Here is a 22,672-nt window from a genome sequence, read left to right on the forward strand (position 1 = left end):
TTCAGGCAAATCGCTTCAGTAGCCGCAGCGTAAAGGCGGAACAAACATACTTACACACACACAAACTTTCGCCTTTACAATGTTAGTGTGATTTCCAGGTCTGACATCAGTGACGGCGGAGACGATGGAAGACTGGGGCACGTGCGTGGCCACGGGGCTCGAGAAGCTGGACCCCATCCGCGGCGCGTCGGTGCTGAGGGAGCTGCTGCAGCTGTGCGCGCCGCCCCCCGCCGCGGGGGACGCGGATCCCGACCACCACACTTCGTTTGTGGTGTGCGCCAGGCTTTACGCTCTGCAGGTGACCTTTATTATTTTTTTTTTAAATATTTGCAATTTTTTTTTAAATATAACCAATATTCCCATTCCCCTCAAACTAGTCGGGAAAGACTGTATTAGGAGTGGATACGACAATAGACCAACGAGGCGGGGATAAAACTAGGTGATTAGTCCAACCGCTCTTACCATTAAGCTATTGAGGCTCTGATATTGTCAAAGAGTGGACCAAGTTCACCTACACACAACTTAAAAATTATGCATAAGACCAGAAGAGTTTTCTACACATGACTTCAGTTGGATGAAGGCAACCAATGACTCAACCCTACCCCTGCTGTACTCCTACCGTACCGATAACCTACTCGCACTCTATCCCTATCCTACCCTATACCATCAATATCCTATGTCCGTCTCCTGGTTCTAAGCGCTCTCCACCAATTTTCAATCAATCGGTCCAGTCGTTTTTGAGTTATATATAGTTTATTAGGTGCGGGTACGACAATAGTCCAGTGAGCAAGGATCGAACCACCACCTCTTCCACTACTCGGGGATGAGTCTGGCACGTTTACTGTTAAGCTATTGCGGCTTTTGTTTTATTAGAAATTTCACAAAACTTGTTTGTTTGTCTGTTCGCGATATTTCATGCTGTTTTCACCAATAGATAATGTTTTTTATATACTCTATTATATTATCTAGGGCTGTCTTTTTTAGCCAGTCTAAAAGTCTAAAATTCTGGGAAGAGTTATCACTTTGGGAACCTATGGATTCACTACTTTACACTTGGAGATCTACATTTGGCTGGTGGGAGGCTTCGGCCGTGGCTAGCTACCACCCTACCGGCAAAGACGTACCGCCAAGCGATTTAGCATTCCGGTACGATATCGCGTAGAAACCGAAAGTGTAGATTTTCATCCTCGTCGCTAACAAGTTAGCCCGCTTTCATCTATGATTGCAACATCACTTACCAACAGGTGAGATTGCAGTCAAGGGTTAACTTATAAAAAATAAAAATAAAAAAATCTCTTGTACCCCAGGGCGCGCTCGGCTCCATGTCGTGGCGCACCGCCCCGCTGGCCGCTGACCTGCTGCGGCGATTGGACGCTGCCAACTTCATACAGCATCCCTACCAGAACGTGCGGGAAACTGTTGGCAGGTTCGCACTGTGCAACTCTTTATCCTAGAGAACTCATAATCCAGAGCCAGGAATGGATTGGATCCCAAGGTGCTGGAATGTCGATCCCGGAAAGGTGGACTGATGACATCGAGCGAGTCGCAGGTATTCATTGGATGCAGGCGGCTCAAGGTCGTGATGTTTGGAAGTTCCTACAAAAGGCAGGTCCTGCAGTGGACGTCCATCGGCTGACATGATGACTCATAATCACCCTTATAATTTTTGACAAATGAGAAATAGAGACAAATCAGTAATATACTATAACTATTAATATAATTAATGACTCCAACGTCAATGGGCTCTTCGAACTGTGCACTGTGCACTCTATTTTTTTATTATTTATTTAATTAGGGGACTCGTTAGCTTAACGAGTCCCCTAAGTGCCATAAGTCGGTAATGTACCATACAGGGGCGTAACTACCAGCGTATCAGTGAATGGGCGCCCCGGGCTACAGAGGCCCCTAAGGACGATGGGACAGGAATGGCTATCACTATAACAGCTTGTCACTATTTGTTGTTGTTTTTTTCTTAATTTCTGCCTGTTATATATGAGGCAGGTAAAAAAAAAACTAAAATCATCTTTAGCTATAGATGATTTAATAAATCAATTTGCCGAAAAATAGGCTTAGGTTCGAATCCGGTCCAGGACATGCACATCCAACTTTTCAATTAAGTGCATTTAAGAAATTCAATATCACGTTCTCAAACGGTGAAGGAAAAACATCATGAGGAAACCTGCCAATCCTCATTGGGCCAGCGTGGTGGACTATTGGCGTAACCTCTGAGCCTCTTTTCTGCCCGCAGCATCCTGATGACGATCTTCGACACGGAGCTGGTGTTCCCCGGGGGCGCCGGGGGGAGCACGCCCAGCCTGCGCCGCTTCCTGCGCGACGTGAAGCCGCGGCTCGCAGCGCTGTACGACGAGAACGGGGACATTGGTGTGTGTTTACTTATTCTATACTCATATCATCTTAGACTATTTAGACTATGGACCTGTTTCGCACCCAAATTCACCTCAAAAATATTTAACGACGAAGTAAACTCACACATCAAAAATATTTAACACCATTAAATATATTCTGTGTCCACACACTACACACAACTATAAATTTGACTCGTAATACACACACGTGTAATTTTTACACAGCGTAACAAACACGTTGCTTAGACTATTCACAGCATATATACATAGAATATTCGATTACTTGATCGATTTTTTGCTGTTCCACTTTTTTTACGTATTTTACGTAAATTATTATAATAATCAATAATGACCAATAAGAAAATACTCCACCTTATTTCTTTAGTTTTTAGAACAGTTTTTAAACATTTAAAAATATAAGACGCCATTTTTCTTGAATAATATTGAAAATTACTGATTGCTTCGTGTCGTACTGACTCGAGAATGTATTCGGTTTTGAATTTTAGTTTATCACCATTTACCAATAGGTGTATAAGTTAACATTACAATACAATAGGGATAATAACAGTTTATTAATTTGTATATAAATTAAGAGTATGCTAATAGCAAAGCAATTTTGTAAAAGTAACAGGGTATCTGCGATCATTACTTTACTACAGGTATTTAGAGGGTCAGATTTGCGACACTGTCACGGATAACTAGAAAACCGTCCCATACAAAATGGTACGAATTAATGACGTCGTAGGTACATAATCACCGCTAGATTTGTACGTTCAAACAAAATTACTAATATTTTTGTTATTTGTGCGTTTATCTTTATAGTTCATTTATTAAAAAACGTCACATTTTTTAATAACAATAAAAAGTTTTTAGTGTAAGGAAAAAAAATTTAATAGATTTTGAAATTTTATAATCTTATTTATTTTGCAAATATCCGGTCAATCCATGCTTTTATGTATAAATTAGTTAACAATGACCTTATTTACCCGAATGTATCATAAAAATCAATATATTCAAACCTAGCCATCATCCCCATTGTAGTGATCAAGACGACGGCGTCACTGATGAGCGCGTGCGCGGCGCAGCCGGCGTGCGAGGCGCCGTCCCCGCCCGTGGCCGCCGCGCCCGCCGCGCCGCTCGCCGCGCTGCACGCCGTCGCGCCGCACCTGCGGCTGGCCACCGACGCGCCGCACGATAACCGCACGCACCAGGTACGCTCGCCACCTCGCCGTACAGTCACTCAACACTACTCCTACTAATATTATAAACGCGAAAGTTTGTGTGGATGTTTGTTACCCTCTAACGCTGCAACTACTGAACCGATTTGGCTGAAATTAAGAATGGAAATAAATTTTACTCTGGATTAACACATAAGCTACTTTCCATACGGGAAAAATCCATGGTTCCCGAGGGATTTGTAAAAAACTAAATTTCGCGCGGACGAAGTCGCGGGCGTCCGCTAGTGTGTAATACTAAAGGCCTAAGCAAACCGCGTTTTTTAAACGCGCCGTCGACGCCCGTCTGTAGCGATACACTCGCGATACGTACGCGAGTAAGACGCAGCCTGTAGACCTTTGCACACATGTATAAATTCAAACACGCGTTTGAATCCATTCAGCGACGTACCGTTTATACGTCGATACAAATGCAATGCTAACGCGCGTGTGTGTCGATACAAACGACAACAAACTGCTCTGTAGGTAAAAGCGCGTCGTAACGTCTGGCCACAACCAATTAAAACATAGGTATAAATAATTAATATAATTAAATCAATAAGCAAACCAAGGTAATACTACATGTATAGAATAAGTGTTTATATATCACTTTATGCTCCGCGTTTACGGCCTAGAAAATAACACGTCCAATACTTGTAAGCACATTCCATTATGACGTAAATTAATATTGTTAATTGTAAAGAATCATTTAGTATATAAGATCTTGAGTATTGTATATATTTATGCTATTATAGTACACAACCGTTTACCGTGGTTTCATTTCTACCAAAACACGCAAGGTTGGTCTGCCCGAAGACCAATCGTAATATAACGCACGTTTAAAAAACGTGGTGTGCAGAAGCCCTAATGAGTGCGTCCACAGGCGGAGGCGGCGCCCGAGGCGGTGGAGGCGCCGGGCGAGGAGGCGCGCGCGAACAAGCAGCTGGCGGAGCGCCTGCACAGCGCGCTGCGGCTGGCGGGCGACGCGGCGCCGGCGCAGCGACACCACGCGCGCGCCGTCAACCTGCTCACCACCGGTAACGCACACACAATAAAATCTCTTTAACAAAAAAGTTTAACCGACTTTAAAATCACAAACATTAACTAAAAAACGAAAAATAACATTGTATTGTGCTACCTTCTGATCACTTTGAAGGTGGTGCCAAGCCATTGACGTATTAATTAAAGCTGCGAGAAAGAACTGTCTTTAAATCTTCAAACTGTATGACTTAATCGGTTTTAGTTAATGCATCACTGTGTTGGCATTGGATCAGAAGATAGCACAATACAATGTTAATTTTCATTATTATTACAATCGTAGGTAGGTATTAAAAATATTCCATTTTTCTGTTGAGTCAAGTTTTTTTTAAAAAAGAATATTTGCCATATCTTCTTAAATGTGATCAATATTCCCATTTCCCTCCAACTAGTCGGGAAAGACTATATTAAGAGTGAGTACGACAATAGACCAACGGAGCGGGGGTCGAACCACCACTCCTCAGTGATGAATCCCTTACCGTTGAGCTACTGAGGCTCAGTTTGTACCTGTTGCGAGCAGTGCTGCGCGCGAGCATGGGCGTGATCGTGCGCAGCGTGAGCGGCAACACGGCGACGCACTACGAGCTGGTGGGCACGGCGTGCGCGCTGGCCGCGCGCGGCCCGCCGCAGCCGCACGAGGAGCTGCCGCGCGCGGCCGGCGGCTTCCTGGCCACGCTGGCGCTGGCCAACCACTCGTACGACGCCTTCGACAAAGGTACTACACTAATATCTTCATAACTGGCAGTCTCAGACCAATTATAGAAGGACCTGTATCGCACTCACAGTCACGAACAAAATTGACTGTCATTTTCTGAAGAAAACAAGCTTAGATTTGGTATATATTTTATACTAAAGTATGGTTTTTGCCCGTTTTTTACACAACTCAATTGCACAAAAAGGTATTTTTACGGAGCTCTTTAACCGACGAACACGATTACAACTATTAAAGATCGATTCTATAGGGACAGTTTTTATAATCGCATTAGATCGTTGATCATATACTTTGACAGAAAAGTCTAATTAATGTCTAGCGAGGCAGGTCCTATACAATAATTGGTCTGAGCTGGCAGTAGAGTTGCTACAGACGGATAAACTATACTACAGCCTTTCTTCATGAGTACTGCTTACCAACAAACAAATTAGAAATGAAGGTAGAAAACGCGTGTCATTTCACAGCTAAAATTAATTGTAATTAACTTGTTCATAAATTAATGAAATTTTTATTAATAAGCTTAGAACAATTAGATATGATTAATATATTTTATAAAACTTTTTGTATACAAGCCATACATAATTTAAATTAAATAAGTTATGAAATGACATGCGTTTTCTACCTTGATTTCTAATTTACTTGTTGGTAAACAGTATTCATCAAGACATGCTGTAGTATAGACTAACTTATCTGTCTGTAGCGGGGGGAAATCCTCATAGATACCTACACGCCACGGGGAGGTGAGAAGGTTATGTCGGACTTTAACCGACATAACCTTCTGTAGCTCAGTCCACAGGAACATTTCATAAACTACCGCAACTCAAACAGCAAGTAAACTAGACTAACTAAGCCAACTATAATTTAAAAAAAAACGAATGGTAGAGATAAGTAATTAATGATTAAAGGACTTACCTGTAAGTGAAGTTCTATCATAATTATGTGAGTCGCTTCATTCGAAGATATAATTTTACCAAGTAGTTTCCCTTAACTGACAAGCAACAACGCACGTTTCGCAACGCAAATAAATCTCTGAAACGTGCGTTGCGTGCGTGCTTGTAAGTTAAGGGAAACTACTTGGTAAAATTATATCTGAAAATGAAGCGACGAAATATAATTATTATCACTCTTCGCTGAAAAAAAAACTCTCTGAAAAAAAATCGAACTTGTATGTCACAATGCCAAGAAATAGTGAACCTTATAAACCTAGGAGTAAGGTTCATTTCAACAATAACATTACATAATATTCAATCACGCTTGTAGCTCTGGAAGTGCTGGAGTCGCTGTCCTCGGGGCGCTCGTGGTGGGCGCGCCTGGCGTGTCTGGAGTTCGCTCAGCCGCTGCTGTTCTACGGGCTGCCCCTGCTGTGCGCGCGCGCCGAGCGGGCCGAGCGCGCCGAGCGGTTCGCGCTCACGCTCATGAGAGACTCGCGGGTCGAGGTAATAACAACTAGTGTTGTATACTCAGAGGCACAATTATCCGCCCACTTTAATATACTTGCGTCATATTAAAGTGGGTGAATAATGAGGATGATGACTAGGTTTGAATATATTGATTTTTATTATACATTCGATTAAATAAGGTCAATGTTAACTAATATATAATTAAAAAAGCAAAGATTGTCTGGATATTTGCAAAATAAATAAGATTATAAAATTTCAAAATCTATTAAAAATCTTTTATCGTAATTAGATGAAAATTCATACAGTTTCAGCTTCCTTACATTAAATGTGACATTTTTCAATATATGAACTATAATCAAAGATATTAGTAATTTTGTTTGACCGCCCATACAAATGTAACTATCATTATGCACCTACGACGTCATTAGTTCGTACCATTTTGTATGGGGCGTTTTTCAGAGATCCGCGGCAGCGCCGCAAATCTTTTAAATCCTATCGCGCCGAAAGTAATGATCGCAGATACTCTGTTACTTTTACAAAATTGCTTTACTATTAGCATACTCTTAATTTATATACAATTTAAAAAACTGTCATCATCCCTATTTGCATTTACCTCAAGACTATGCCATTATAGTCAGAGATCCGTAGAATTTTTTTTTACAACTGATTACTATCTATTTAATTTTTCGTGCGTAGCTTCACCTCGATGAGACGATCAACTTTTTTATTTACGAAAATGCTTGATTCTGGTAGCTAACTGAGTTACCAGGAAATGAAAATTTCTGAGCGTCGCAACGCAATTTATAGGACATTGTGTATAACTATTAATTAAGCAACAGTAAAAAAAATATCTGGTTAGTCAGAAATTTTGGTAAACTACCCTCCTCCCAGCTTGTATCAATAACAAGTTATTAAAAGTTGTAACTAACCAGCTGTTTTATTTACTGTTGCTTAATTAATAGTTAAACAAATTACCAGCCACAATGTCCTACAAATTGCGTGTTACATTATCTATCTATCATATAAGCTAACTCACAGAAAATTAACTTGATAGTAATCAGTTGTAAAAAAAATTCTACCGATCCCGGAGTCTTACCTCGACTCTCTTGGGGCGCTCGTGGTACAACAATTGTGCTGTCTTAATTCAATTTTATTACGTTTAGACGTTTGCGATTTCGCTGCAAAAGTTACTTTTTATTTACCTTAATACTTTTCTATATTTACTCATGTCGCTTGCGCTGCAAAATATCAAATCTTTTTATTCTTATGATAAAGATTTGATATTTTTTTATTTGATAGTGTAACCACTATTTAAAATAGTTTTATTAACGATAAGCGAATCAGTTGGTATTGACCCATTTTACGTTTTCCCTCAAAATCGTTATTGTTAAAATTGTCACTTACAAAATAAGTGTCGCTTACTATAATTTGACAGTCATGCGTCTATTTGTACCTTCCCCGATATTGATCCTAGGAGAGTTTTTTGAAACCTTTAAAGGGAAAAAGCTTCATTTATATTATTGTTTATTATTCTCCAGGTCCGACAAGCGGCTGCCAAACTACTTACAGGTCTGATGCACTGTCGAGCCTTACCCGATGAGGAGAAGACCTTAAAATCACTTCAACGAAGCTGTAGGTCTAAGGAGTTAGTTGAACGCCATTGCGGAGTCCTTGGCCTGTGTGGCTACTTGTCGTCGAGGCCCTACAGCCTTGGGCCAAGGCTTGGCGATGTTCTGACTGAATTGGCCAGGCACACCAGCGCACCCGACCCAATCCCCGCCACCATAAGGAAGGCATTGGCCGATTTTAGGAGGACGCACCAAGACGATTGGACCAAACATAGGGAGCAGTTGACCGAAGAGGAACTAGATTTGTTGGCAGATTTGACCTCACCGCCAACATATTGCGCCTAAATAGCACTGCACTTTGAAAGCAAATTAACGGTTGTGGAAACTTTCTTAACTGTCGTACAGATCAAAATATTTTGGAATCGACAAATTACGTTAAGCGACTAAGGCCCCTCGCCCACGGCGACTTTTTGTAGAAATGCAGTCGCGCGTTTGACAAATGCGCGACAGACTCTCTTCTAATGCGTGTTAGTCGCGCTACAATAGTAATGCCAACGCATTACTAACGCGCTACTGCATCGCGTTTGTTTAGATACAAACGCGCGACTGCGTCGGACGACATCGGTAGAGAGAACGGAGGGGGGAGGGATTGTCTAATCCAAGGTATTTTTGTGTCGTAACTGCATCGCGACCGAATCGCGTTTGCATCGCGACTGAATCTGTTCCCGTAGGTGAGGGCACACAACTAGCAACAGCTTCGCGTATGTATCGATGCTACGCGCGACAGTATCGCGACTGTATCGCAACAAAAAGTCGCCGTGGGCGAGGGGCCTAATAGTTGCGACTGTTAGTGGTTGAATTTACATACAATTTGCCATAAAAAGTGAGGTGCTTGAAATGTGATCCCACTTCTGATATATGAACAGGCCGTGAGATGTTAGTTATTTAATATGAGTTCTTAAGACTATTAGTTAGGCAATATACACAGGAAAGGAAACTATTTAATTGAATAAAAATGACAATATTTCGCTCGAGAAATTAGATCCGCTGTCAGATTTTGAAAAAAGTTGCCTCGATGTACTGGAAAATTTAATACCAAAAGTTGAAATAGTTACATAGTGACAATTTTTACATTTATACAAATTTACACTATTCTTGCTATAATTATATTTTAGCCAATAGCGATAGCAAATAATTGTGTTCGCAATTATGACATTATGTGTATTATTTCGCACTAGGGATACAATAGAAAACAACGATATACGATCTAAAGACAATAAATTGCGCGCAAGTCGTTGGCGGAATCAATTATTATTTATGCAATAATGTTGCCAGGTGGCGTCCATAAATGCCTCGTATTGTTATATTACAAAACTTTATTGGAATTTTCCATTTTACAGTTTATAGGTATAAATACCTAGTTAAAACCTTACGCACGCCACTGCGTATAAATATTAGATAAACCGTTTGATCGGGACGTCTAATATCCCGATTTAATACTGACCACTTAATTCGACATTAGGAATATATTCATTTACAAGTAGGTAAGTGTTCATTTACACGAGCAACTGCTGCTCGTGTAAATCAACACTTAAATTGTGTAAATCAACACTTAAATTGCGTAAATCAACACTTACCCATTGCCACTTCAACTTCGCCACTCGCTCAGCTATCAGTGACTTTGGTTCTTCTATACTTTCAACCGACTTCAAAAACAGAGGAGAATCTCAATTCGACGCGTTTTTTTTTAATGTTTGTTATCTCATAACGCGCCGTAATAGCCCAGTGGATATGACCTCTGCCTCCGATTCCGGAGGACGAGGGTTCGAATCCGAACCGGGGCATGCAAATTTTCAGTTGTGCATTTTCAGAAATTAAATAACAGGTGTATGAAACGGTGAATAAAATCTGCATACCAGAGAATTTTCGTAATTCTCTGCGTGTGTAAAGTCTGCCAATCCTCATTGGGCCAGCGTGGTGGACTATTGGCCTAACACCTCTCATTTTGAGAGGAGACTTGAGCTCAGCAGTGAGTTGGATATGGGTTGATAACGAACCTCATAACTTTATCATTTATTAACCAATTTTGAAAATTCTTTTTTTATTTGAAAAAGTAAACATCCAGATTGGTCCCATTTCATTTTCAGGTTTAGTAATTTAGTGTTGAAATTAAGATAACTGAAATATGTCTTTGAAGTCGGTTCCATTTTTATGTTAAAAAGATTATATACAATGTTGAAAATTCTGAAACTCCAAGCTAGCAATAGCTCGCCGCCTGCTGAGTGACTTTGAGCTTTCTCATGAGATCCGCGAGTTGGTCGTTAACTATAGGATAGTTAACGACCAACTCGCGGATCCATACAATAGGCTAGTTGACACTTTTTTTAAATGGTCTTAAATAGTTCATTATCGTTCTATTAGACTGATTTTTTTTTTTAATTTTTTTGAGACGTGATTACATAAAAATTTAGTTTTTAAATATGTTTTTGACAATACGAGCTAAAACGCCTGTCGGCCATGACAGTCTTATAACTTGTTTCATGACGTCACTACAAAAAATCGTTTTGCAAAAATATTAACAATTAGTTCGACGTTAGTGACGTCACAGAATGGACAACAGTGATTTTGACGTTTGGAAAATTAAAAAAAATACGTGATATTTAAATTAAGTTTTCTAAGAAATCCTTAACTTTTATTCATTGATATCGATATATTTCGGAATCTTGCTTCATGTACTACACGAAATTAATATTGTTTTTATATAATATAATATGTATTAAATTTGATATGAATCAACTACCTTATTATACAGGATTAGCCTAAAACTTCTCAGTTAATATTCTTTATATCCACTGACTGCTAGTTTTGTAGAAGTATAGTATAGGTATTTATACCTAGCGGTAATTTATTTAAAACAAATTGTTTATTTTATCAAAATTCTTTGGTTGCATTAGGTATTTCTATAAATGGTTGGTAAATGGTTTCAATTACTTAGCATATTGCAATTTATCAGTTGTAAATCAAATGAAACTTTCAACATCGCCAATAATAAAATCATTAGGCCCATCACTTCATATTACGTAAATTCTCTTTGACCTTGAGTTTGTTATAAGTTGGTAAAAAAAACTATATTGATTTAAGAGTAAAATAAAAACAGCATTATTCAAAAGTTAAAAATTACTTACAGTTTATAGGTATAAATACCTAGTTAAAACTCTTGGTATTAGGTTATATTGCATTATACCTCAGGAATATATATATATTTTTATATAGACAATGTATATATTATATTATTATTGTGTATATTTTATACATATACATGACTATAGTTTTATTTTTAATGCATTTGTTTTTGCAAAAATAAGTGTATACATGTTTATTTGTTAGATATAAATTAAATTTGGGTTCTCTTTATAATAATTTTAGTGTTGTGTTTAGTTGTTTTTTTTTTTCTAAAGATCTGTGAAGGTTTTTTAATTAGAAAACAAACGGAAAACTTGGTGTAATAAGATTAAAAAATGTATAATATAATAAAAATTATTACCAAAGATATTGACTTTTATTTTTCAATAATAAATTCTGCTGTAGGATGTTAAGGGCAGTGCCACTGTGATCATAAAATCTGTCGCAGATCTTCTACCACAAAATCCAAAATATACATTTAATGGCAATATGCACACTATGCAATGTATTGGTGTCTCTTGTGTCTGTTCCACGATTTAGCCTGTACCATTATTTGAATTTGGTTACCAGTAAAGACTGCCAAGTGATTTAGCTTTCCGGTATGATGATGTCATGTAGAAACTGAAGGGACTGTGGATAAAATAGCAAGTTACCCTGCTTCCATCTTAGATTGCATCATCACTGCATAACTTGTACAAAATGAAAAAATTCCACCATGAAAAAATCATAAAATCAATCATAAAATTAAGCATGAAAGTAATCATAAAATTTTAAATGTGGCTGCAATGTATAAGACAGACAAGACAGAAAGAATTTTACAGAAGTAACGGTCAGTGTTATATTTTTGGTCCAATATAGTGTTGGTGTTAGGCTTAAACATAAATATGGCATATTTATAATTAAAATCAAAGCAAAGTGGAAGGAAAGAGACCTCAAAGATGTAGCCTTATGCATTGGTCAGATCAAATCCACACCACTCTCTCTCTACTCTTTTAAAAGTACACAAAGCTCTACAAGGTGTAAAAAGCTGAGCCGCATGGCGAGACATTGTGCGGGCAATAGTCGTGAATGTGTGATAAGGGTCACAACTCTATAATAATAACGATGCAGAGAAAAAATATTGGATAACTTGAGGACAATTCTATCTAAAATAAAAGGAGCATTTGACTTAAGCAGTTTTATTTGAATTATCACTCACAAATAAACTGCAACAAAATCAAAGTCACAACACATTGTGTTATACAATTAGATAATAATTTAGCAAAATGGTAATTTACAAAACCTTTCCATTACAATATACAGTAGATATTACCTCCGGTCATCAACATCTGTAAACCAAAAGTCAATAGTTAGAAATGCTTGCACAATCATACACTTGTAAGTTGTTAAAGCAAAATCAACTAGCAGACGCCACACAGTTTCACCCACATAGTTTCCATTTCTGGAAGATTATGGGGATAAAATATAGCCTATAGCACTAATAGTGTAGCTCCTGTACAGTGAAAGAATTTAATAATATATATTGAATATTCAAACCGATTCTGTAGTTTCAAAGCCTATCTAATACAAACAAATAATAAAATTTTTCCCTTTTAATAATATTAGTATAGATATCATAATTTACTTACTTTTACCATCACAGGCTACAATTTTGACTTTATCCACTTTGGCAACTTCTTGGACTTCCCTAAATTCAACGTCGTTTAGCATAAATGTCCACACATTATCACAAAATCTAGAACAAATTAAATTTCAATATACATGGTGTAAAAAATGAGATTTCAACATAAACTTGTGTCGAGTTACAACCATACCAGTTAAATAACATCAATATTCCTTCCCTTCATTAGAACTTGTTAAGTGTTTTTGTATAATTTAGAACCTGCATATCACTTGGACATGCTCTAACTCAGCTTTAAGCTAGATCAAGATTTATATTAATGAACTTAACAAATATTTAAGATTTCAGGATCAACATTTTTTGTATTTGCGTAAATGGTAGCAAAAACAACCAAAACCAAAATATTGAAAGATGCTATTAACAAATTTAATACTTCATTCATTAGTACAAAGAAGATATACCTACCTATAAGTATTTAATTTTCCTGCCTTGAAGGTTAGCCTAGATTTAACCCTGTTTGATAAGGCTTGGTTTATAGATTTGTCAAATTGTAACATCACCTTCACTGCTATATTTGGTGTTATTTGACCGTACTGGAAAAAAAATATTAATTATTACAAGGACACGACAAAGTATTAAGACATGGTATTTTGGATGGTAAATAAATAGTCACTTCAATCAATTCGTCGAGGCTTTCTTGTAACGTGTTCCCAATTGTTGTGTTCCTGTACAGTTGATACGAAGACATAACTGATAAATTAATTAAAAGAACGTTGAAACTGATATTTAATTTACAATTTATAAAAAAATTATACCACCATCAAAATTCTAAAAAACTGAAGGTATTTTTTTGCAGACGTAAGTTTAAGCACAGACAACAAATGTAGATTTTTACCACAGACACTGACTACACAGTAAATTGTCAGTAACTTAGAATATTGTCAAAGTGAAGTTCGAAATTAAAAAAGAACATACATACAGCCGAACGTAGAACCTCCTCCTTTTTGGAAGTCGGTTAAAAATGCGAAGGTAATGAGGTTCAAAAATGAATGAAACTGACTTTTTCGTAGGTTTTTTTAATTCATCCGACCTTTTCCTAGATTTTAGTTTAGAAAATATATATATTTGTTCTTGATTTACAATTTCTTCGCAACCAAAGAATAAAACAGTTATAGAATCTTAAAATGGTGTACATTCTATGTAAACAAAACAACAAAAAGAATTTTTCTCTATGATATTTAACAGCTGATTTTGACAGTAAACAATAAATTTTTAATTTAATAGGTTAGAATTTTGTTTTCAAATGGAAATAAAATAATGGAATTCAAAAAAATACATGTTAAGTACCTACTTTCATAAAGTTTGCAGTCCAATAAGTGATAGATAAGATTTTTTTGCAAAATGGCATTGTGTAGAAATTGGAAAACGTATTCTTTACAAGGATATCGCTCGTTTAGCATCTTGTGTAGACAGTGCGACGCTAGTGCATTGAAGATACACTCCAACGTAAATGTAAGCCCAAAGAGACTTTTATTCTGGGAGAAGGATAGAAAGGGTGGCTATGATGCCAAGGAAAAAGTTTCAACCCTTCAACATATTATGAAAGGTTTTAAGGAAATTAAATCAGAATTTAAATTGCTAGGAGAAGAAGCAAAAGAATTTTTAGCTGCTGACCCCTTACTTATAGCTAGACCAGGTATCTTGTTTTTTATTTCAACTTATTATTATTAATATCCTAATTCTTAACAAATAAGAAAGAGTCCATTTTCTGTAGAACTTTTGTAGACAAATTCTGTATCTTTTCTTGAAATTTGTGATGGAATATTGTTCTTTTATAGATTTGTAAAACTGGCTGCGATGGGATGTATCTATCTTGACTGCATTAGTAAATTTATACAAGTAAGCAGATATTATAATAAATTTTGAAAAAAAAAAACAGTTAGATTGTGAAAACTTTTTTTTCTAGTATTGAAAATTCACCACCTCCACTACATTTTTACCAGCAACTTTGTAACTACAAAAAGTAGACACAAATTTTATACCAATTTAAAAACCTCGATAAGTGTCGAAGTTTTTTAAATGATGGTCCACTTCAGTTCCATACATTGTTCTTTACAGGAATTTATTTTCAAAAGAAAAATAATTGTTGCACTCAAAGCTCCTTCTACAAAACAAATAAAAAAATATTTATAAAAATCCATGGGTAATTTAATCTGTAATATTTAACAAAAATCAGATCTTTCAAATATTTAATACAAGTACAGCATTAAAAAAAACTGATTCAAGATAGAAAAATTTAAAAGATCCAATAAAAAATATATATTGTGGTCATCCTAAGGATTATTTCAATACTAATTATTCCAATTAGGTGGTGTATCTACCATTTGTGTTTTATCCATTGATTAAGGGACACCCTGTATAGTTTATTACAGTATTTAAATTCCAAGGTCTGTCCATCACAGACTTCTGTATTATTACTTGTTATGCTATTATATGACCTCTGCCTCCGATTCTGTGCATTTTAAGAAATTAAATATCACGTTTCAAATGGTGAAGGTCAAAAACATCCTGAGGAAACTTGCATATCAGAGAATTTCCTTAATTCTCTGCGTGTGTGAAGTCTGCCAATCTGACAGGAGCAACCCCTCATAGGAGACTCGAGCTCAGGAGTGAGCCGAATATGGGTTGATAATGATGACGATAAAAGGTTGCCAACCTCTGCTTTATACTATCAATAGTCCTAATCACCCATAATCGTGTCGAAAAATAAAATAAAAAATAATTTAACCATGCATTATTACTTGCCAATGCGCATAGCATAGACAAGTAGACAAGTATAGTGTGTAAATGTCAAATTCTGACGTCTACGCAAAGCACATGACACATGTAGCGCTTGTCAGTTTCAAATCGAAAACATCCGTTAGCTTGTAATTTCAATTTTCGTTGTTCAAGTCCGACGATTCAGGAATATTTTTAAACCTACTGGCTGCTAGTTGCTGTTTTGTGTGATATTTCTCAATTCTCAAATAATGAATACTGTGCGATAATCCTTCTTCCCAACTCGTGTAACGACTCAACCGAGTGATAAAACTTAGTAACTAAAGTTATTGTGCAAAATTGAGAAGCATGGCGTCCGACGAAAGTTTCAGAACACCTTTGTCTTCTACTGTAGATCTAATGACGTTATCTCCAAGAAGAACTGTACTCGATGACCCACACTTGCCGAGCGACTACCTGACTGACGGCGAATTCGACAGCATTTGTGACGTGACGATGCGAGAAGTCCACGACGATAATCTATTTAACGCTACCAGCTTGGACTATCTCGACAAATGCACTGAATCGAAAAAAAACCAGACTTTAATTGACAGAGGAAAGGACAGCTTGTTTGTGAAATTTGACCCCCTGTACGCGAAAACACTGCTAGCCCACTGCGCTCCGCCAGAATCTGTGGCAGACTTGTCAGAGAACGACATAGGCTATGAAACCGCTAGCAACAACTCTATAGTGAACGACGGTGCGGCACATTCTAGATATACTTCATCTGCGGGTTCACTCACCTCCAAATGTGCAAATGATAAGCCAACACAGATGGTGAGTCCCGTTGTAATTGCTGACACTCCGAAAGTTATACTTGGGCCTCCTGCGCCAACCCCGGCTCTGGTGCGCAGCGTATCCGCTATCCTCACGCCAACGCAAGTCGGCCCAGAGAGGTTGATCAACATATTTGGAAACACACCGCCGACAGCGGCACCTCGGAGCCCGCGATTCAAATATGACAATACATTTGCATCTCAAGACTTCAATCATGTCCAATCTTTAAGAGTCGTCCTCCAGAAGCAGGACCAGGAGCTCTCGTTTCTCAGAAGAGAGAACAAGGAACTTAAGTACACATTACAAAAAACAAAAGAAGAAATGGGAATTCAAATTAATAAGCTGGAAGGTCAGGTTGAATCATTGACACAGAAGGAATGCAAACTGGTACAACAGGTTAGTGACAAAACATTGAGTAACAAACAAATGGCTATAGTTATGGAGGAATATGAGAAAACTATATCCCAGCTCATTGACGACCAGGAAAAACTGTCAGCTGAAAAGGACGAGGCCCTTCGCCACCTCACAAGTATGGAGAGCTCATTCAACGATCTGCTCACAAAATATGAAAAGTGTAAGGTTGTTATAAACACATTTAAAGATGATCAAAAATTGTTACTGCAGAAAATAACTGAATACGAAGCTGGAATGAAAAAATACGAGAATTCATACAATGCATTGAAGCAAGCTACCACTGACAGTCTGAACAAAGCCAATGAGACACTAGAGCAAATGAACAAAACACACAACTTAGAGATCACAAAATTAAACGCTAACATTAAGAAACATGAAATCACCGTGTCCTCTCTCCAGGAGACTTTGACACAAAAAAATAGAAACATAGAAGAGTTGACAAGAATTTGTGACCAACTGATTAATAGCAACTGAAGTGGACTTACCCTCTGAAACATGAATAAAGTTTTTTTTTAATTTAATACCTAGTAGAATAAATATGTAACACTTTTGCTACATGTAGGTATTTTTGAAGTCTTGGATTTTAATTTCTTAGTCAAAGAAAGTATGATTTCTATCTAAATTTTTGTAATTTCTGTTTGGTTGAATTTCTATTTAGTTTCCATTGATATTTAAATACACTTCAATCTACATTCAGGATAAGACATCTAAATTCTTGAAAAAAAATACCATTGATTTGTCTGGACATAAATCAAGTGGCAAGTTGGTTAATATTACATGTATTTAGTGGCATGCACTTCATACATGCATTAAAGTATTGCATACTTTAAGTGTGCTTAATTTTATTATTAGTGCATACCCTGATCGACAACCTTATGCACGGCACGGGACTTATGATATTTAATTACTATTACGTCAACCTTTAAAGACATTTCACTTTTCATCTATTATACTTGAATTTATTTTATAGTTAGAATATAGATTTTATGATTATTTTAATTCTAAAACTAAATTGTTCTTTTTATGTAAGAGGTCATTTTTAATTGTTTTTTCCAAAAATGTGGTGCTTTTTATGACATTTTTCATTATATTATGTATGCATGTATTTACTGACCTGTATGTTTGTATATATAGATGTTACTTTGTTTAGCGTTTTGATTTTTCTGAGCTGATTTTGTGTTTCTTATATCCAATATGGCAGCTACAACAGAGCAGAGGATTAAAGGGAGAGAGAAAGCACAGAAAATTGTTGTTATTAAAAAGAATTGTGGGTCTATGGTATTATTATTTTTAATTTTTAGTTTTAGCTCCTTTTATATTATGTTATTCAAAATCATATACCATCTATACTTCTATAGTCAGGTGGCAAGAATCTCATGCTTTGTTAAGTTAATTTAATTTGATTTCTTTGATGACTTTTAATTAGTAACAATAAATTTTCTATAAAAGTTTGAATTTGTTTCATTTATCTAATCTTACCTAAAACATATACTTCTCATAATTAATGGTATGTGATTTATATATATTCTACAAAAGCGAATGCTTCGAAAACTAAAAAAATGGGAATGACAGATCTGATCAATAACTTAATCATGTGACCTGTCCCTTTATTGGACCCTAAACCCGCCAACCAGCAAAGTGGGCCAGTAAAATATGCTGATAATGATGAGGCCTCGATATCCCTCAGTAAAGGGACTGGGCTCAATAGCGAGAAGTCATACGTTTAATACTCGCCCGAGACATCCTGTCCTGTATATATATCTATGTATATATATATACAGGATGTCTCGTAATTAATCGATAAAACGCAAATGGTAGATACCAAGTTATATTAACGATTTTCTTTTATTATTATAAAAGAAAAAAGTGTTATTTACACGACTAATAACTTAGAACGTCTGGACCGATTTGGCTGAAATTAGAACGGAGACGGGCATAGGATACTTTGGGTAGGGGTAAGATAGGTAGAGGTAGGGCTTCACGCGGACTAAGTCGAGGGCGTCGCTCGTTATTCTTATAAAATGGGGATGATGACTAGGTTTGAATATATTGATTTTTATGATACATTCGGGTAAATAAGGTCAATGTTAACTAATTTATACATAAAAAACAAAGATTGTCTGGATATTTGCAAAATAAATAAAATTAAAAAATTTCAAAATCTATTAATTTTTTTTTATCGCAATTAGATGAAAATTCATACAGTTTAAGCTTCATAACATTAAATGTGACATTTTTTAATAAATGAACTATAAACATGAACGCACAAATAACAAAGATATTAGTAATTTTATTTGAACGCCTATACAAACATAACGATCAGCGAGCCAACGACGTCACTAAATCGTGCCATTTTGTATGGAGCGTTTTTCAGGGATCCGCGGTAGCGCCGCAAATCTGACCCTTTAAATCCCTGTAGCTCCGAAAGTAATGATCGCAGATACCCTGTTGCTTTTACAAAATTGCTTTGCTATTAGTATACCCTCAATTTATATACAATTTAAAAAACTGTCATCATCCCTATTTAAAGTAATAAATAATTAATGGTCTTGTTGTCCAATAAAGTTAAGCAATAAAATAAGTAAGTAATAATTAAATGGTTTCAGGCGAAACAGACTTGCTATGGTGTTTCAACGAGCCCAAAGTCCTGGAGCAGTTCGTGACCACGAGCGACAGTGACCACAACCAGGGCTACAGCTCGTGCTCCTTCAGCCCGAGCCCGGCCGGCCGCGCGCTGTTCCACGGGTACCTGGACACCAGGGTGCCGAAGGACGGCAGGGTCAAGAAGGCTGGATACTGCGCCTTGAGGTCACAACGCACACGGGTACGGAATCTTAGTATAAAGATTCGTCAATTTGTTTCATATTTTATTATAGGTAAGTAAGTATAGATATCGTCATCAATCATATTCGGCTCACTGCTGAGCTCGAGTCTCCTCTCAGAATGAGAGGGGTAAGGCCAATAGTCCACCAAGCTGGCCCAATGCGGATTGGCAGACTTCACACACGCAGAGAATTAAGATAATTCTTTGGTATGCAGGTTTCCTCACGATGTTTTCCTTCACCGTTTTTGACGCGCGATATTGAATTTCTTAAAATGCACACAACTGAAAAGTTGGAGGTGTATGTCCGGACAGAATTCGAACCTACACCCAGCAGTGAGCCGAATATAGGTTGATGACGAACGAACGAACGCCACTGGCTGACAATGACACTATTGTCCTCAGAAAGCATTCAAACGCGAGGCGACGTACAACTGGCACCTCTACAACACGCTGGTGGTGAAGCTGCGCGGCGACGGGCGCTCCTACCTGCTCAACATATCGTGCGAGGGCTACTACGACATCACGTGGAACGATATCTACCACTACGTGCTCTTCACTAGGGGCGGACCTTATTGGCAAATCGCTAAGGTGACGAAAATTATATATTTTTTTAAACTTAACACGCGCTTGACACAAACCCCTAGGCTGAAAAGCCTCAATCCCGGGAGGGGATGGAAGAAAACACCGCCCCGTTTACACGAGCCGGAGAAGACCCGTCGTCGTCAAATGATACATACTATGTAATGATAAATATTGATGACTGACCGATAATGATTAGTTATTATTAATAATACACATAACAGACCTACCTTTACCTTTTATTGTTAGCTTTCCTTTTAATTTAATTTTAATTACGTTTAATTTTCTTTTATTGTTTAACCGCTGAAATAATCATTTTTAACCCAAAGGGTTAACTCTAAGTGGAATTCGAGATAAAATATAGCCAATAATCTATCTAGATTATTGAATATATTTATCTCGAATTCATCTAAATCGGTTTAGTACTTATTAATCTACACTTACACAAAGACAAACATTTGCCTTTTTTATATAGTGTGATATACCTATCTACCTAATTACCTAGATTATATTTGTTTCAGATTCCGTTTTCAAAGTTCATTTTAGGCTCAAAGGGGCTGATACAGGACAAGCAGAGTCGCATGCGCCTCGACCGCGTCACGCACTTCGGCATCTCGTGCGGGGATAAGATCGACGGGCCTTTCAATCTTGAACTTGAATATATTGGTAATATTTTATACTTGTACTAGCGGACGCCCGCGACTTCGTCCGCGTGGAAATCAATGTAAACTTTCATTCCTATTTCACCACTTTAATAATTTATTTTATTTATTAGGGTTTAATTTTAAAAATTCTTAAATTACATTATATTTCGTATTTTTTTATGATCTAAGAACAATTTTTTAAAAATAACTCTAAAAGTGAAGGAATTTACCTGCATACAAACTTTCAACCTCTATTTCACTTTTATTTTTTAATTTAGGGTCGTAAAGTACTTACCTACCCTTTGTATTGCTCCTAGGTCCCATTATACCAAAATTTATTTTGATCGGTTCAGACGTTTACCCGTAAAAAGGTAACAGACAGACCGACTTACTTTCGCATTTAGAATATTAGTATAGATTGATATGCTCTGAAGTTGAAACATAGTATAACGTAAAGGAAAAAGGAAGGAAAAGCAGCGACAGTAGAAACATCTCGAGCCCCAGGACTTGTGACCTTGGATGTAGTTTTAAAGGTTTCATGATGCATTAACACTCACCTCCCCGCCTGACTTGTTCCCCATGCCCACACTAAACAATATAATATGTGTAAACGACGCGAATTAATATTATTTATTTGCCACATATTGTTGTTGTACATTACATCTGATCTGATTTTAAATAAAAGGCGAAATGGAACGCGTTTGGTGACAGTAAACGTCACTCACTGATAGTAAAATCAAAACGTCACTCATTGACAACTAATTTGAAATTCAACGACTCTTGCTTCAACCGAGACACGGTCACCACACACGTCTCCAAAGAAATAAGCCGTTTTATAAGAAAAGCTGTTTTATTAAGCCTGGCCCTTACAAAATGATCCTTCGAGCCGGATCAATAATTTCACCACAAAACATACCTTATAATGCACGAAATCACTAACGCGACAAGCAGCGTGACGGTGTGCACGCTGCTTAACAAAGAACTGAACTCAAATCACCAAATACCGTCTTATTTACACAGGCGTCATACACTGTCGTAACAACTATATACAAATACTTCCTTTTTGTAATAAAATAGAACATATTAACAATTACTTTACATTTCAGGTTTAGAATTTGACCCGACACACGACGAAGACTTCGCTTACGAAATGTACAAAACTGATAGATACATAGTTGGAGTGTAATTATTGTATTAGTTTAACTAATTAAATACGTGAGACAATTATTCATAGCGTTTTATTTGCTACCCTTTATTTTATGTGAGTCAACGTTATCTATATTTCGTTTTGTAATCTCAATATATATATGCGAAAGGTTATTCATCACGAAATTTTAAAAACCGCTCTACGTACAAAGATGAAATTTGGCAGGGAGGTAGTTTATAAATAGTAAACGTCCGCTAAGAACGGCCGGATTAAGGTCTAAAGGCGGACGAAGTCGCGGGCGTCCGCTAGTACTATAATGAAGGTTTTATGCGTTAGCTTTAATAGCTCTACGGTTAAAGAACTCCATA

General features: G+C 37.1%; 4 protein-coding genes across 5 annotated transcripts in view; 3 read left to right on the forward strand and 1 right to left on the reverse strand.

The window, feature by feature from the left end:
* The window catches only part of LOC112047214 (proteasome activator complex subunit 4B), a 38,623-nt gene extending 26,775 nt beyond the window's left edge, over positions 1 to 11,848 (forward strand). For both annotated transcript variants that reach the window (XM_052888041.1, XM_052888042.1), the window contains 8 exons: positions 99 to 298; positions 1,308 to 1,426; positions 2,249 to 2,382; positions 3,408 to 3,577; positions 4,464 to 4,617; positions 5,139 to 5,333; positions 6,591 to 6,766; positions 8,269 to 11,848. In XM_052888041.1, the coding sequence (XP_052744001.1) occupies positions 99 to 298; positions 1,308 to 1,426; positions 2,249 to 2,382; positions 3,408 to 3,577; positions 4,464 to 4,617; positions 5,139 to 5,333; positions 6,591 to 6,766; positions 8,269 to 8,643 (1,523 nt within the window). In that variant the 3' untranslated portion in view covers positions 8,644 to 11,848. The remainder of the gene's footprint in view (positions 1 to 98; positions 299 to 1,307; positions 1,427 to 2,248; positions 2,383 to 3,407; positions 3,578 to 4,463; positions 4,618 to 5,138; positions 5,334 to 6,590; positions 6,767 to 8,268) is intronic.
* Positions 11,849 to 12,643: 795 nt separating this feature from the next.
* Positions 12,644 to 13,982, reverse strand: LOC112047229 (transcription initiation factor IIA subunit 2). The gene is made up of 4 exons (XM_024084265.2): positions 13,776 to 13,982; positions 13,568 to 13,695; positions 13,110 to 13,216; positions 12,644 to 12,809 (listed from the first exon to the last, which is right to left on the reverse strand). The coding sequence occupies exons 1-4, from the start codon at positions 13,848 to 13,850 to the stop codon at positions 12,790 to 12,792; spliced, it is 330 nt and encodes a 109-aa protein (XP_023940033.1). The 5' UTR covers positions 13,851 to 13,982; the 3' UTR covers positions 12,644 to 12,789.
* Positions 13,983 to 14,354: 372 nt separating this feature from the next.
* Positions 14,355 to 22,384, forward strand: LOC112047207 (complex I intermediate-associated protein 30, mitochondrial). The gene is made up of 5 exons (XM_024084234.2): positions 14,355 to 14,798; positions 19,717 to 19,934; positions 20,337 to 20,522; positions 21,035 to 21,179; positions 22,264 to 22,384. The coding sequence occupies exons 1-5, from the start codon at positions 14,504 to 14,506 to the stop codon at positions 22,341 to 22,343; spliced, it is 924 nt and encodes a 307-aa protein (XP_023940002.1). The 5' UTR covers positions 14,355 to 14,503; the 3' UTR covers positions 22,344 to 22,384.
* LOC112047206 (uncharacterized) lies at positions 15,992 to 18,561 on the forward strand. Its single transcript, XM_024084233.2, has one exon. The coding sequence runs from the start codon at positions 16,229 to 16,231 to the stop codon at positions 17,582 to 17,584; it is 1,356 nt and encodes a 451-aa protein (XP_023940001.1). The 5' UTR covers positions 15,992 to 16,228; the 3' UTR covers positions 17,585 to 18,561.
* Positions 22,385 to 22,672: the final 288 nt, after the last annotated feature.

This window comes from Bicyclus anynana, chromosome 21, assembly GCF_947172395.1.
Source record: "Bicyclus anynana chromosome 21, ilBicAnyn1.1, whole genome shotgun sequence".
Lineage (NCBI taxonomy): Eukaryota > Metazoa > Arthropoda > Insecta > Lepidoptera > Nymphalidae > Bicyclus > Bicyclus anynana.

Excerpts from the sequence above, each read along its gene's own strand:
- LOC112047229 (XM_024084265.2), bottom strand. The coding sequence starts at position 13,850 with ATGTCTTCGTATCAACTGTACAGGAACACAACAATTGGGAACACGTTA. Across the intron at positions 13,696-13,775 it reads GCCTCGACGAATTGATTGAA|TACGGTCAAATAACACCAAA; the intron begins GTGACTATTTAT and ends TTTTTTTTCCAG. Across the intron at positions 13,217-13,567 it reads GGAAAATTAAATACTTATAG|ATTTTGTGATAATGTGTGGA; the intron begins GTAGGTATATCT and ends AATTTGTTCTAG.
- LOC112047207 (XM_024084234.2), top strand. The coding sequence starts at position 14,504 with ATGGCATTGTGTAGAAATTGGAAAACGTATTCTTTACAAGGATATCGC. Across the intron at positions 19,935-20,336 it reads TGAGGTCACAACGCACACGG|AAAGCATTCAAACGCGAGGC; the intron begins GTACGGAATCTT and ends TATTGTCCTCAG. Across the intron at positions 21,180-22,263 it reads TCTTGAACTTGAATATATTG|GTTTAGAATTTGACCCGACA; the intron begins GTAATATTTTAT and ends TTTACATTTCAG.
- LOC112047206 (XM_024084233.2), top strand. The coding sequence starts at position 16,229 with ATGGCGTCCGACGAAAGTTTCAGAACACCTTTGTCTTCTACTGTAGAT.